Source organism: Heteronotia binoei, chromosome 11, assembly GCF_032191835.1.
Source record: "Heteronotia binoei isolate CCM8104 ecotype False Entrance Well chromosome 11, APGP_CSIRO_Hbin_v1, whole genome shotgun sequence".
NCBI classification, from domain to species: Eukaryota; Metazoa; Chordata; class Lepidosauria; order Squamata; family Gekkonidae; genus Heteronotia; species Heteronotia binoei.
This window is the reverse complement of record NC_083233.1, coordinates 23,166,442-23,179,940: the sequence shown is the minus strand read 5'-3', so window position 1 is coordinate 23,179,940 and position 13,499 is coordinate 23,166,442. Positions and strand designations below refer to the sequence as shown.

At 46.7% G+C, this 13,499-nt stretch overlaps 1 protein-coding gene across 1 annotated transcript in view; it reads right to left on the bottom strand.

The window, feature by feature from the left end:
• Positions 1–733: 733 nt before the first annotated feature.
• Positions 734–13,499, bottom strand: part of FAAH2 (fatty acid amide hydrolase 2) — a 43,478-nt gene continuing 30,712 nt past the window's right edge. Inside the window, exons 7-11 of the mRNA XM_060249674.1 lie at positions 13,011–13,128; positions 9,445–9,564; positions 6,160–6,271; positions 4,362–4,556; positions 734–1,857 (exon numbers count right to left, since the gene is read on the bottom strand). Of these exons, the coding sequence (XP_060105657.1) occupies positions 1,682–1,857; positions 4,362–4,556; positions 6,160–6,271; positions 9,445–9,564; positions 13,011–13,128 (721 nt within the window). The 3' untranslated portion in view covers positions 734–1,681. The remainder of the gene's footprint in view (positions 1,858–4,361; positions 4,557–6,159; positions 6,272–9,444; positions 9,565–13,010; positions 13,129–13,499) is intronic.

Below are 13,499 nucleotides of genomic sequence, written 5' to 3'. Positions count from 1 at the left end.
TTTCAGAATGCGTTTTCTGCGATTTCCCATATTGGAATTTATATGGTACCTGCTTGAGTTTCTTGAGCTGTTAGTTGCATCGACCACAGAGAAGCAGCAAACAGATTCATAAACAAATGCTCGCACAGTGCTCCACATAAAAACCCGTTCAGTACCGTACTTCTCCTTGCCGCTTTCCATGAAAGTTGGAATTATGAAAATGAAACATGCATGTGCCAATTTGCTTGGTGCACTTATGCTATATACACCTATGTCCTGGGGAAATGAGGCCTTCTAGACCCTCCCAATAAAAATCCACACATGTACCCCTTTCTCCTGCTTGAAGCTCTGAGTATATATCTGCCAACTGACTGCATCTTAAGATGCCCCAAGACTGTTATTCTGTCCACAGTAAATTAACACAGCTACTGTTCTGGAATAAGCGACTCAGGTTTCAATTAGTGTTTTTTAAAATACTTTATTACTTTTTCCCTATATGCCACACTGAAGACAGGGTTACGTATTTTCACGTTAAGTGACCCCCCCCCCCCTATTAATTTCTCCCAAGACTTTCCTGAGTGCCTTATTCTTGAAAAAAAAAAAACCTGTCTAGTTCCCTATGTACATTGTTACCCTCGGAGTCTCAGATTAAAATACGCACATCTGGATCCCTAAATTCATGAGGACTAGCAGCTTTAGAATCTGGTCCCAGGCACCTGATGTTAGGAATGAAGATAACGCTAGAGATATCAGGAGTTCCAGAATATATTAGCTTCTCTTTAATACCAGTGCAGTTGCATAGGTTTGGCCCAACAGAAATGGTGGACGGCATGTTGTTTTTTGGTGCACCCAATCAAGAGAGCGGAATGATGTGATGAGGACCCACGACCAATCAGCAGGAAGAAGAAAAAGAAACCCCTGTACTAATACAAAGTACGTCTTGGACCCCAGCAGATTTAAGATTCGGTTCCTCTACAGTGGAAGAGAGTGGATGCTGTGTGTTATGCCCCACACGGAGATTTACCTGACTGATCAACATATGCCTTGGGAGAGTTAACAGCTGCCCTGCAGATTTGTCCACTTCTGCCCTGAGCTTTATGAAGTCTTGTAGTCAAGCAGGCAGCCAGTGCTGGGGACTTGGAAACATTCAAGCTGAGCTGAAGCCATGAAGAACTGAGGCTACCGGGAAGGCTCCTTCATCGCCAATGAACTTTTGCTCAAGTTGCAAGAAGCTGAGAGCCCCCAGATCTCCCACAAACAGATGGGAGATAAATAAGACCTCATAACGGCTCTCTAATGACCCTGGATCAGGTTTGGTCCTTAAAGCAGGAAAAGGAAAAGTGGGAGTAGAGGGTTTGAAGCCTGGCTCTACTGCTGCCTTGGTCAAGACAAGGAGGGGGGGGGGGGGAAGACAAAGCTATCTTCTCCCACAACATGACTCTTTCCAGCCAGAGATCCAAAAAAGCCCACCTATAGCGTATCCTTTCCCTGAATTGCTTTGCATCAGTCGCAACTGGGAAAGGGGAGGAAAACTAGATGTACGCCTTGCCCTTCATCGCAGCAGAGGGAGCACTAAAACGGTGGGCTGGTTCCCCCCCATCTACGATCCCTTCTATGTCAGACACAGTTGCCTGTTGCTAGGTTTGTTGCAGACGGGGTGGCCTTCACGTCCCTGCTATCTCTGGGCCCTGTGCAAGCGGCATTAGCGTTTGCCAGGAGAAACCCAGCCTCCAAACTCCTTCTCCAAGTACCGCGCCACGGCCAGGGTCAAGTGGTCATTGTGAGGGCCAGCCACCACCTGAATGCCCAGGGGAAGGCCTTCTCTGCTCAAGCCCAGCGGGCACTGGGTTACTGGTAAGCCAAGTATATTGAAGATGGCTGAAAGAGAGAGAGAGAGAGAGAGAGTTGAGAGAAGCAAACTCAAGCCACATCTCTGATACACAAAACAACCCATTGTGATTTACTCCACTGTTGCCTAGGGAACAATCTTTGAAATTGCGGAACTTCTGAAGATGTGATTTTAGAGGGCAAGTACACTACTGATAGGTAATGCTCCCTCTAAGCTGGAGTCTGGTGAGCAAAAATTCTGCTACTGACATTAAAGTGGTGAGCTACTGCATAAATTAAGTTTGCTCTGGGGCCGTTTTTCCTGAGCAAAGTAAAAAAAAAAATGTGTGGAGGCCAAAAATCTGTGCACTAGCTCACACTAACTCATCTTAGAGGGAATACTGCTGATAGGCAAATAGAAGGATGTCTATTTTCTTCATTTATACCCTGGCTTTCTCTCCTATGGGGACCCAAAGAAACTTACAACATCCTCCTCTCTTTCATTTAATTCTTGAAGTGACCCTATAAGCGAGATCAGGCTGAGGCTGTGAGACTGGCCCAAGGTCATCCAGTAAATGTCTGTGGCAGAGTTGGGGGGGGGGGGGAGGCGCTCAGACCCAGGTCTCTCAAATCCTGTCGACTCTCTAATCATCAAGCCACACTTGGTCCCAAATCCTAGCCCAAGACTCTGACTGCAACACTGCACTTGCTCTGTATACCCCAAGTATCCATAGAATTCTGGGGCATCAACAAAACCCCAGAGCCACAGACTAGGGTCACGAGACCATTAAGACCCCAGTGCAAAAACACGTCCTCCACGCTTGAAATACAAGCACTGTGTGACTGAGCTCTATTACACATAGATATGAAAGTAGGTATGTCAAATCTGCTAGGCCTGGAGAGAGGAGGAGGAAAGAGATGCAATTGGTCGCATCCTGCTATATATATGTAAGAAGTTGTCCCATTCACATAAGCATCAGGACTGCAGAGGAAAAAAAGCCACAAAATGTATCAGCAACTCTTTGCACATGAAATATCCACAGAAATATCACCCAATTTCACAATTTATAACAAATCATTATAATCCACAGTGACAACAAGAATACAGTAGGTAAGCCATGTCCATTGTTCATTGCAATTCCTGTCCAAATAAAGCAAAAATATCCACAATGGTTCATATTAGGTATTAGTCCAACAGAAGACCTGGATGGTCCAATTGTGGAAACCATTTCGGATGAAAATCCTTCTTCTAGGGACCATTTATGTTCCTTTATTGGTCCAGTAGTGCCAGAATTCATAATATCATTCCTCTGTATTGATCCAGGCTTCCTCTAATGTCTATGCATGATCTGCAGGACGCCGCTGTTAATTACTTTCCATAGCAGCACTGAAAGCATACCTAATATGCACCATTGTGGATTTTTTGCTTTATTTGGACAGTAATTGCAATGAACAATGGACATGGCTTACCTACTGTATACTTGTCACTGTGGATTATAATGATTTTTATTATAAACTGTGAAATCTGGTCATATTTTTGTGGATATTTTGTGTGCGGAGAGCTGGTGATACATTCTGTGACGTTCACAAAAGCATCAGCTGGCTCCCAGAAAAGAACTCAGGAATATCTCAATACACATTACAATGATTTCCTCCGCCATCCAGGTGCAGATAAAATCCAAATGCAAATGAATATGTCCTGGTGTCCTCATAGAAGACCAGCCTGCCGCATTCCAGCTTAACAGTCTCATGGAGGGAGACTGAGGACAGAGCAATTTGGACGACGCTGCAGTTAACAGAAGGGATTATAATAGCAGGCTGCAGCGGGATGGGGTGGGTTCATATGTAAATGATTCTTTATATGGGGGATGTTTCACAGGAGAAATGTTTTAGCTGGGCAGAGAGCTGGTCTCCCTCGCAGGATTAGAGTGGGACTGGACAGTTTTTAACCACTGTTAGAAATCTTTCCTGCAGGAATGAGGTGAACTGAATTTCCCAGACCACGGCTTGCCTGATTCTTAGTAATCGGCTTCCAATTTTCCTTATGATTCTCTAGTCCAGGGGTGGCCAATGGTAGCTCTCCAGATGTTTTTTGTCTACAACTCCCATCAGCCCGTCATTGGCCATGCTGGCTGGGGCTGGTGGGAGTTGTAGGCAAAAAAACATCTGGAGAGCTACCACTGGCCCCTGCTCTAGTCTGTCAGTTATATTGATCGGTTCCACTTTGGGCAAGACACAAAAGGACGGCATCAGGTTGGTGTCTTCCCTACCCAGGGACTCATCTTTTAGCAAGTCTGAAAGTGGGGGGTGAGCTTTTTAGGGTCACATGCCGTTCTTTATTATTCACAACTGAAATCCTAGTTGTTGGGATCAAGCTTGGATGGATCCATGTCTTTTCTTCCTGGGGACAGATGGATTAAAGGTCACGTAAAATGCCTAGATAGTTCTATTACAGTGAATAGATTGAAGGTGCTCTGGTTAAGGACGCTAACGACACAGCCCAAAAGCCTTTTGAGAGCACTACTAACTCTACAACAAAAAGAGGAATTCCTTACCTGTGTAGGCAAAATTGAAGGGCATCCCCAGAGGTGCATGGTGCTTGGGAGCCAAGACAGGGTGCGAAGGGTACAGGAAGATACCGTCGTCCTTGAGCAGGTTGATGAACTCCATCCGGAGACTGTGCCCCATGCTTTCTAGCTTACAGTTTGCTTTGGGGGTGTACTTCACAAACTTCTCACTTATCCCCAGTGCTAAGGAGAAGGAATTCAGAGAGACAGGCTGGTTAAAACAGGTGGGAGAGTGCAAGCTGTTCAAGACAAAGTATGCTGTGGCACTGGCAAAAGGGTTCTACTAGATCCAAGAAATGGGTACACAAAAGTTTGAAAGCAACGGCACGGAAGATCCAATTTTCTTGCTGTTGATGGTGAAGGCTTTCTGTGATACAAGCAGACTCGGGAAGGTCCCACTGTTGGGGAAGGGCCATGGTTGTGAGAATAAAAAGCAGGAGGGGAGAACGATGCTGCAAGCAGCTCTGGGTCCTCACTGGGGAGAAAAACAGTATAAATCTCTAAATAAACGCAATGATCCAAAGAATCCTTAATCATGTTTCATGGGGGGGGGGGCACAGAGAGGGATGAGTGGAGCAGTAAGTTGAGTTTGTGCCCAATCTTGGCTTCAGTAGAGTATGTTGTAAGCAGGGCTTTCTTATAGCAGGAACTCCTTTGCATATTAGGCCACACACCCCTGATGGAGCCAATCCTCCTGGAGCTTACAGTAGACCCTGTATGAAGAGCCCTGTCAGCTCTGTCAGGGGTATGTGGACTTCTATGCAAAGGAGTTCCTGCTACAAAAAAAGGCCCTGGTTGTAACACTGGACAGCAGGCACAAATTCCCTACCATGGAGAGCAGGGAACTTTATTACCTTTTATGGCTGGCTTATCATGTGGCCACAGCCAGTTTTCACTCTTAAACAACAAACTGCATGTATTTCAGCCCGCAATACCTGATCCCCTCATCTGATGAAGTGTGCTTAGAGAGCACACGAAAACTTACGTTCTCAATAAAACTTGGTTGGTCTTAAAGGTGCCACTTGACTCCTGCTTTGTCAGTATAACAGTCCTACCTCCAAGGATATGGCGCCCCCTTTGGGTCACGAATATTACTACAGGGTATCACAAATAATTGGGTTCCCGGATGAATTTTACCTAGAAGATATTGGATTTCTATCCCGCCCTCCACTCCGAAGAGTCTCAGAGCGGCTCACAATCTCCTTTACCTTCCTCCCCCACAACAGACACCCTGTGAGGTGGGTGGGGCTGAGAGGACTCTCACAGCAGCTGCCCTTTCAAGGACAACCTCTGCCAGAGTTATGGCTGACCCAAGGCCATTCCAACAGGTACAAGTGGAGGAGTGGGGAATCAAACCTGGTTCTCCCAGGTAAGAGTCCGCACACTTAACCATTACACCAAACTGGCTAAAATGGCTGAACTGAGGCTGTAGAACTTTGGCTGCATTATGGGAAGACAAGAGTTGCTGGAAAAGATAATGATGCTAAGAAAAGTTGAAGGCAACAAGAAAACAGAAAGACCCAGCACAAGATGGATCGATTCCCATGAGGAAGCCATGGCCCTCGGCTTGCAAGACCTGAGTCAGTAATAAGACTTTTGGAAGTCATTCGTTCATAGGGACACTGTAAGTCAGAAGCGATCTGATGGCACTTAACACACACATACTACCGCTCCAAAGTCAGATCAATAGCTACCAGGGACAAAATGCACACGTATCATGGATGATAGTTGAAAGTAGTGAAAAACACAAGCATCAAGCGGGCCTCCTGCTGAAATGCAACATTACCGATGGCTGGAAGAGTGTGCGAAGACATCCCCACTGTCCATTTCACGAGCTCCCACAATGGCCACACTGGCTTCCCATGGTCTCCAAGCAGGTCCGTGAAGTTGTGAATTTTCTGCAAGGAATGTGCATTAAAAAGTAAGAGGGAGAGAGACTCCTGAAAAACTTCCTCCTTGTGTCCCCATCGCCAGGCCTGCAGCCACAGGGGGGGGCCCATGAATTCCAGGGAGCCCTCTGGGTGTAGCCAATTTTTTTTTTTTTTTGGACTTGAGCTCAGCTGGAGCCGGGAGAGCTGAGCAGGGTACAGTGCAATGAAGCAGCAAAAGCAGCAGGTGAAGAGGAGGGAGGCGGAGGAGCAGGAGGCAGAGGAAGCAGTGTGGAAGGGGCCGGGGAAGAGGGAGATGGAAGGAACCTCCCTTCTTGCACACAAGGTGCAGCCCCTCCTTGACTCCCACGTTTTAGGGTTGGCTGCCTCGACTTGGCCACTTTCAGAGCCTCCAGCTTTTGCCCCTACCCCAGAAAGTTTCTGAGAAGTGGCAAGCCCTGCAGTGGATGGGAAAGGGTGCCCCCCCATTTTTTAAAAGGCCCCCTGACTTTTAAAATCCTGACTACGGCCCTGCCCATCACCCGTATTTTCTGTAAGGTGATCTGGAAGAAAACAGGACTTTGCCTTCTCTCACTTTACTGAGCATAATGACAAACCTCCCATGATGAGGGATGAGCTGCGGAATCAGGCAATGAAAAGCTTAGGCCTCTGGGTTGTGTTGCAACTTGCAAGTAACCTTGGGATTCCTTGGAATCCTGCCAGGGCTGCTTCCCCCCAGAGATGATTCTCTGTGCAGCTCTCATTGCTGCTGCTAATGCAGATGGAGTCACAGTTGTGACAGAGCATTCCAAGGAAAGTGTCCCCTGCACTTTCCTTACTTCAGTCCTCTGCAGCTGGAGCTACTTATCCTGACACCAGAGTGCTTTCCTTAGCCTTCATTTTTTAAAAAAAACCTCAAGTCTCTAGGCCAGGGGTGGCCAAACTGTGGCTCAGGAGCCACATGTGGCTCTTTCACACATATTGTGTGGCTCTTGAAGCTCCCACTGCCCTGTCAGCTGGCTGGGCGAAGGCATTTTTGTCTTTAAATCTCTTATCCAAGCCAAGTCAGCCAATAGCTTGGAGAATGCATTTAAAGTTTCTTTCTTTCCACCTCTCCCTTCCTCTTCTCTCTCCCATCTATTTCCTTCCTTCCGCTCTCAAGCATATGACGTTCATGCCTTGTGGCTCTCAAACATCTGATGTTTACTCTATGTGGCTCTTATGTTTAAGGGAGTTTGGCCATCCCTGCTCTCGATCTTTTTGTTGCAGAGCTACAATTTGCAGCCAGGACCTTTCCCGTTATAATTCTTCAATCAGAAAGGTTAGAGACATCCCCCCCCCACCCCCCAAAAAATCAGGGAGTGACTGTAGGCCGTTATAACATTATTACACTCTAGACAGATAGCTATTACTCTCTGGAAAGTTCCTTCAGAAAAAAAGGGGGGGATGGCTACCACAGGGACTTAAGTACAGAAAATGGGCATGTGACTTGGAAAAAAATGTGCACCTGCCTATTCACATGACACACATCATCATTTTGGCTGTGATCTTTCCAAAAAGATTGCATCAAACCAGGGATAGGAAAGATTGCAGCAAAGTGGTGAAAAAAATTAGAAACGGGTCAAATAGAGGGTGACATCATGTGGATGATCCTGAAAATGGCGCTGTAGTAAGGAAGCCCGGGGGGGGGGGGGGATGGTAAAGGTAGTCAGTCCCCTGTGCAAGCACCGAGTCATTGCTGTCCCATGAGGTGATGTCACACCATGACGTTTTCTTGGCAGAGGAAAATGTCTGTCTGGAAACAGTCCGGAGTTTAACATGAGTATAAGAAACTGCCTTCTACCGAGTCAGATTGCAGATGAGACTACTGACTGGCAGTGGCTCAGGCAGAGAAAGGTCTTTCTGATACTTGGTATCCGAGATCCTTTGATTGTCAATCCCAGAGACTGAACCTGAGATCTTCCCTCCTATGCAGAGCATGTGTTGGAAAACTGAACCAGGCCAGTAGCATAGAACAAGTGTCTTGGAAAGACAGGTTGCCCATCACAACTGATCTTCTCCTGCAACCAGTGTTCCTTCTAAGCTGAGTTAGTGTGCGCTACCTCACAGGTTTTTTAGCCTCTAGCTCAGCAAATTTTTGTCTTAGCTCAGGGAAAAACAGCCCCAGAGCAAACTAATTGATGCAGTAGCTCACAACTTTAATGCTAGTAGTTCACAAAGTAGAATTTTTGCTCACAAAACTCCACAGCTTAGAGGGAGCATTGCCTGCAATGTGCAGGAAGTGTCCATGGTGCACTCTAAGTACAATGTGGAATGACAGTGAGATTCTGCAGACTTGACCAATCCTCTTTGTCACCGTTTCCTATTTGCAGGGTCATGACCAGGTACAGGGCCACACAAGCCTCAATGCCGGGTCGCCAGGGGCGGCCCAACTGCCCCCTCCCCTTTCTATTTATCTTTAGCTCCACAATGCACCACTGCGCTGCAGCCCCTGCTCCCCAGGCTGCTGCCAACTGTAACACTCTCTGAGCATCCTCCAGGTGGAGGATGCTCAGAGAGCATTACAGAGACTGCGCGCTGGCCAGAAGCCCTCCCCCATCCTGTCCAGCGCGCAATCCCTGTATCGCTCAGGGAGCAATTCTGAGACTGTGCACCAGCCAGGCACACCCTTCTCTGATGTTCGGATCATGGGAAAAAACCTCTGGCCAGTCCTCTGGCCAGACCACAAGGAAAAAAATGGGCCATGTGGGGGGGGGGGGGAGTTTGGGAAACCCTGCTCTGCGTGAACTGGCTGCACCTAGTAAGCTGATTTGGGAAAGGCTCTTGGAAAGTGTGAATAAACTGTTGGCTCAAGCATTTGTCATCCCCAACAGCACACGACCAGTGACTTTACAGTACAAGTGACACCCCTCCCCTTTGCCAACACTGCTGAAGCACCCTCTTATTGTTCCAGCATATTGCAGTACCATTTTATGTAGCCCGGTTTATGAAGTTGGAGAGGAGCAATGATTCCAGCTGGAAACCCTGTATTTTAAAACTTTTTATACTGCTTTACTGCTGTTAAATTGTTGTTTGTATCGACTTTTACGTGTTCTTGCTTTTGTGCCATGATCCGCCCTGGGCTTGCTTGCGGGGGAGGGTGGACTAGAAATGTGAATAATACAATAGAAATAAATAAATAAATAAATGTACGTGCTATTCACCTTTCCATCTTTGGAATCGGCAGACATCATAACCGACCAGATCTGGAGCGAATACTTCATCTTGCTAAGAGCCACGTGTTGAACTTTAACTCCCAGCTTAGCCTCCAGGTTTTCTACCACCTGAAAACAGCGGGGGGGGGGGGGGGGAGAGAATTGTAAGATCTCTAGAAGACGCACACTTAACCACTACACCAAACTGGCTCTACTACCTGCCCATCTGTAGTAACTGTGATTAAGGCAACAGAAGGGAAGTTGCAGTCCAAAGGCCCTCTAAGCAAATGACACTCTGCCAAAAAAAAAGGGGTTTCAAGGTTCTAGGCAGACAGCAGGCAAAAAAATAAAAGTTCTCTTTCCACCAGCTGAACAAGGCCTAATTTCAGAAATGAAAATGACTGGGGACCAACATAAACTAAGGCAGCACGCCCTGAAGGCCCTTCTTCCAGCTCTCAGAAGCAAACAGAAAGGTTGTGACTTCTCAGCAGCTATGGGAAGGTTATCTTGCACATGCTGAAAGGTGTTCTTTACTAGTCTAGTTTTAAAAGACCCGTTTCCCCAGAAAAGCATGTCAAATGAATGCACACACTACCTCTAGGAGTCCTCTGCTTGGAGGATCTGGAGAAATTAGTGATGAAATCATTCAGAATTTCCCTCTAAGGGAAGCCATGTTGGATCAGGCCAGTGGCCCATCCAGTCCAACACTCTGTGTCACACAGTGGCCAAAACAAAAACCCCAAGAGCCATCAGGAGGTCCACCAGTGGGGCCAGGACACTAGACGCCCTCTATACAAAGTGGAGTAGCTGACTCCCCCTTTGCTCTGATAGAACCTACCAGTCAGGGACAAACAACCATCTACTATTCAGTCTGAGTCACACTGGAAAGTGAGCCAGAAAAATCGAAGGGGCAATGTCTGCTAGGGACTCCTCATGTGGCAATATTTTGGGTAAGTGCCACTAAGATGAAAGGGAACGACAACAGAAAAGAAAAGGAAAGAGAATAGAAAAGAAACTCTTCCTGGCAGATTGCGGCTGATCAAAAAGCAGATGTATCTGCCTCCCACTCTACCAGCCTTGTCCAAAACGTGCTGGTGTATCTTGCCTCCTGGTAGGATCATCCACAGTTGATTTAACAGGCAACTTGCTGCCACAGGAAATCTTTTGTAATAAACTCCTTAAGAGTTGCTTCAATATAAAACAAAATTTTGACCTGTGCTCAGGGCTTTTTTTGTAGGAAAAGCCCAGCAGGAACTCATTTGCATATTAAACCACACACCCCTGACATCAGCCTTGTTTCACACAGGGCTTTTTTGTACAAAAAACCCAGGAGGAACTTATTTGCATATTAGACCACACCCCCTGACACCAAGCCAGTCGGAATTGCGCTCCTGTGCGTTCCTGCTAAAAAAAAAAAAACCCTGCCTGTTCTAGCTGGAAACTCCTGAAAGTCAATTGGGCTTTTTTGCTGCATTCAGAGCTGACTGGGGTTTATGGCCCTGGACTGGTTGAACATTGCCTGTCTGCTTTGTACTGCATCCCTGTTACACCTGATTAGTCTCTAGACATTTGAAAATGGAGAGGGGGGGCCCCAAGAAACCTCTAGTACTATTACCCCTCCCCCAAGGAAAACAACCAGGGCTTTTTTTGTAGCAGGAGCTCCTTTGCATATTAGGTCACACCCCTCTGATGTAGCCAATCCTCCAAGAGCTTACAGGGCTCTTCAGGGCCTGCTGTAAACTCCAAGAGGACTGACTATATCGGGGTGTGCGGCCTAATATGCAAAGGAGTTCCTGCTACCAAAAAAGCCCTAAAAACAATGCCGTGTAAAAGGTGTTTTAAATTCCTCCTTCCCACTGTGTTGGAAAGGAGAGAGAGAGCAAAATAATCCTAGCATAGCTCCACTGGCGACAAGAGGAAAGCAGCAAGTCTCTCACCTCGGGCTGCAGACAGCTGAGGGCCAATTCATAGATTATTTTGTGGCCTATTGCTTGGTGAGTCACTGCTGTGATCATGAATGGCTGCTGAACGGTCCTATGCTTCAAGCCACCGATAGTAAAGCTAAAGACTGCAATGTGTGGCCGTTTTTCCTTACTTGCATACCTGCCAGTAACAATCTGAAGCCAAAAGGCCCATTTGCATCAATTCTGCCTTGTGGCAAAGGACAGAACGGCGCTCCGCTCTCAGATCCTTCCACCACAATGGCTAGCGACACAAGAATGCTCTATTCAGGCATCACAGCTCAACAGGACATGAGATAAATGCCATAAGAAGGTAAGGGCAGGTGAACTGGATCTGACCACTGCTCCATTTAGCCTGGCCCACTGCTTCACACAGCGGCCAACCCAATGCACCAAGAAGGCCTATCAAAGCAGGGCACGGAGTCCAAGCTTCTCTCTGTTGTTGCCTTCCTGTAACGGTTTCCAAAGGCTTATTTGCCTCTGAAACCTCCATGTTCACTTTGTTATCATAGTCAAGAGCTGTCACATAAATCTGCCTTATACTGAATCAGACCCTTGGGCCATCTAGGGCAGGGGTGTTGAACTCATTTGTTACGAGGGCCGGATCTGACATAAATGAGACTTTGTTGGGCTGGGCCGGGCCATGTCAGGCCAGACCATGTGTATACCTATTTAAGATTAGGGAGCAGAGGTATAAACTTTTTAAAGGACACAGGCAAACACGACTAAAGATGTTTTTTAAAAAAACTTAAAATAAAACATGCTTAAAACATGAGCACTTGTTGGTCATGAAGGTGCTTTCTTTGTATTTCTCCCGTGGGATCCAGGGAACTGGGCAAAGGAAGCTCTGGCTCTTTCCCTCCCTCCCCAGGGGACCAGGAGGGGGAGGAGCCTCAACTAATGGAAAAAATCAAGGTTTTGCTCTGTAGCTCCTGTGCAATTGAGCAAGCCTTGCAAAGCAAGCTGAGATGCAGAAGGAAGCAACAGAGAGGGAGAAGGAAGCAGACAAGAGCCAGTTGCTCAGGGGCCTGACTTGGCCCCTGGACCACATGTTTGACACCCCTGATCTAGGGCCATTTGGACTAACAGCAACTCTCCAGGGTCTCAGACAGAGGTCCTTCACCCTGTCTACCTGATCCTTTTAACTGGAGATGCAAGAGATCAAACCGGGAACCCTGTGCAGGACAAGCAGATGCTCTACATCTAAACCATGCCACTCCAGGGACCAATCTTCCATGGATATCTCTAGCCCCCTTTCAAATCTACCTAAACTAACAGCCATCACCACATCCCACAGGAGTGAATCCCACTCCTTAGTTCAGAAGATGGAGTGCCATCTTAAGTATCTCCCTTAAGTTTGGCAATTTTTATTTCCCATAGTAAAAAGGCGCAGGGCATAGCGGATGCCCAGTCTGTTGTTCTCTTCAATGAGCATCTCTTGTTACCTCTTGAGCTTCCGGCCAGCACAATACCCAAAGGTAAAGGGTACGTGAGAGCATACAGAGAATAAATCCACTAAGGCTGAGCTGCCATTTATTTAATCTTCAGCCTAGGAAGCCTGTTAGAACGAGTGGACTCCAGCGTTTGAAGAACCTTGTAAGGCCTCCCTCTTACCTTCCGCTGTGTTTGAATGATTTCTTGGGCCACGGGGCAAACAAAAAGGGAACCCCCATCATGCTCCATATAGTAGAATTTCACCTTCTCCAGGGACACCTTTTCATCCAACTTCAATCTGAACAGGAACAAAAAGAAAGCAACAGATGTGCATCATCTTCCCTTAAAGGGGCATCAGCTCATATTTCTTCAGGGGGTTAAGATATGTAACACAATCACAATTTCAGTGTACAGATAATACAATACTAAGAAAAATCACCAAAATAAACACTTCAAACGATAAACGAGTCATCTTAATTGGATTTATATGAACGCCTTCTCACACTATAAGTAAACATCAATTACAGCTTTTAGAACAGAGCCAAGAACAGAATGAACCTATGTAAAACATAGTGTACACTGTAGCTCCGTGAAAGGAACTATGTACACGAGAGAGAGAGAGAGAGAGAGAGCAGACGAAGGTTGCGATATTGCTACAAAGGTCTAGAT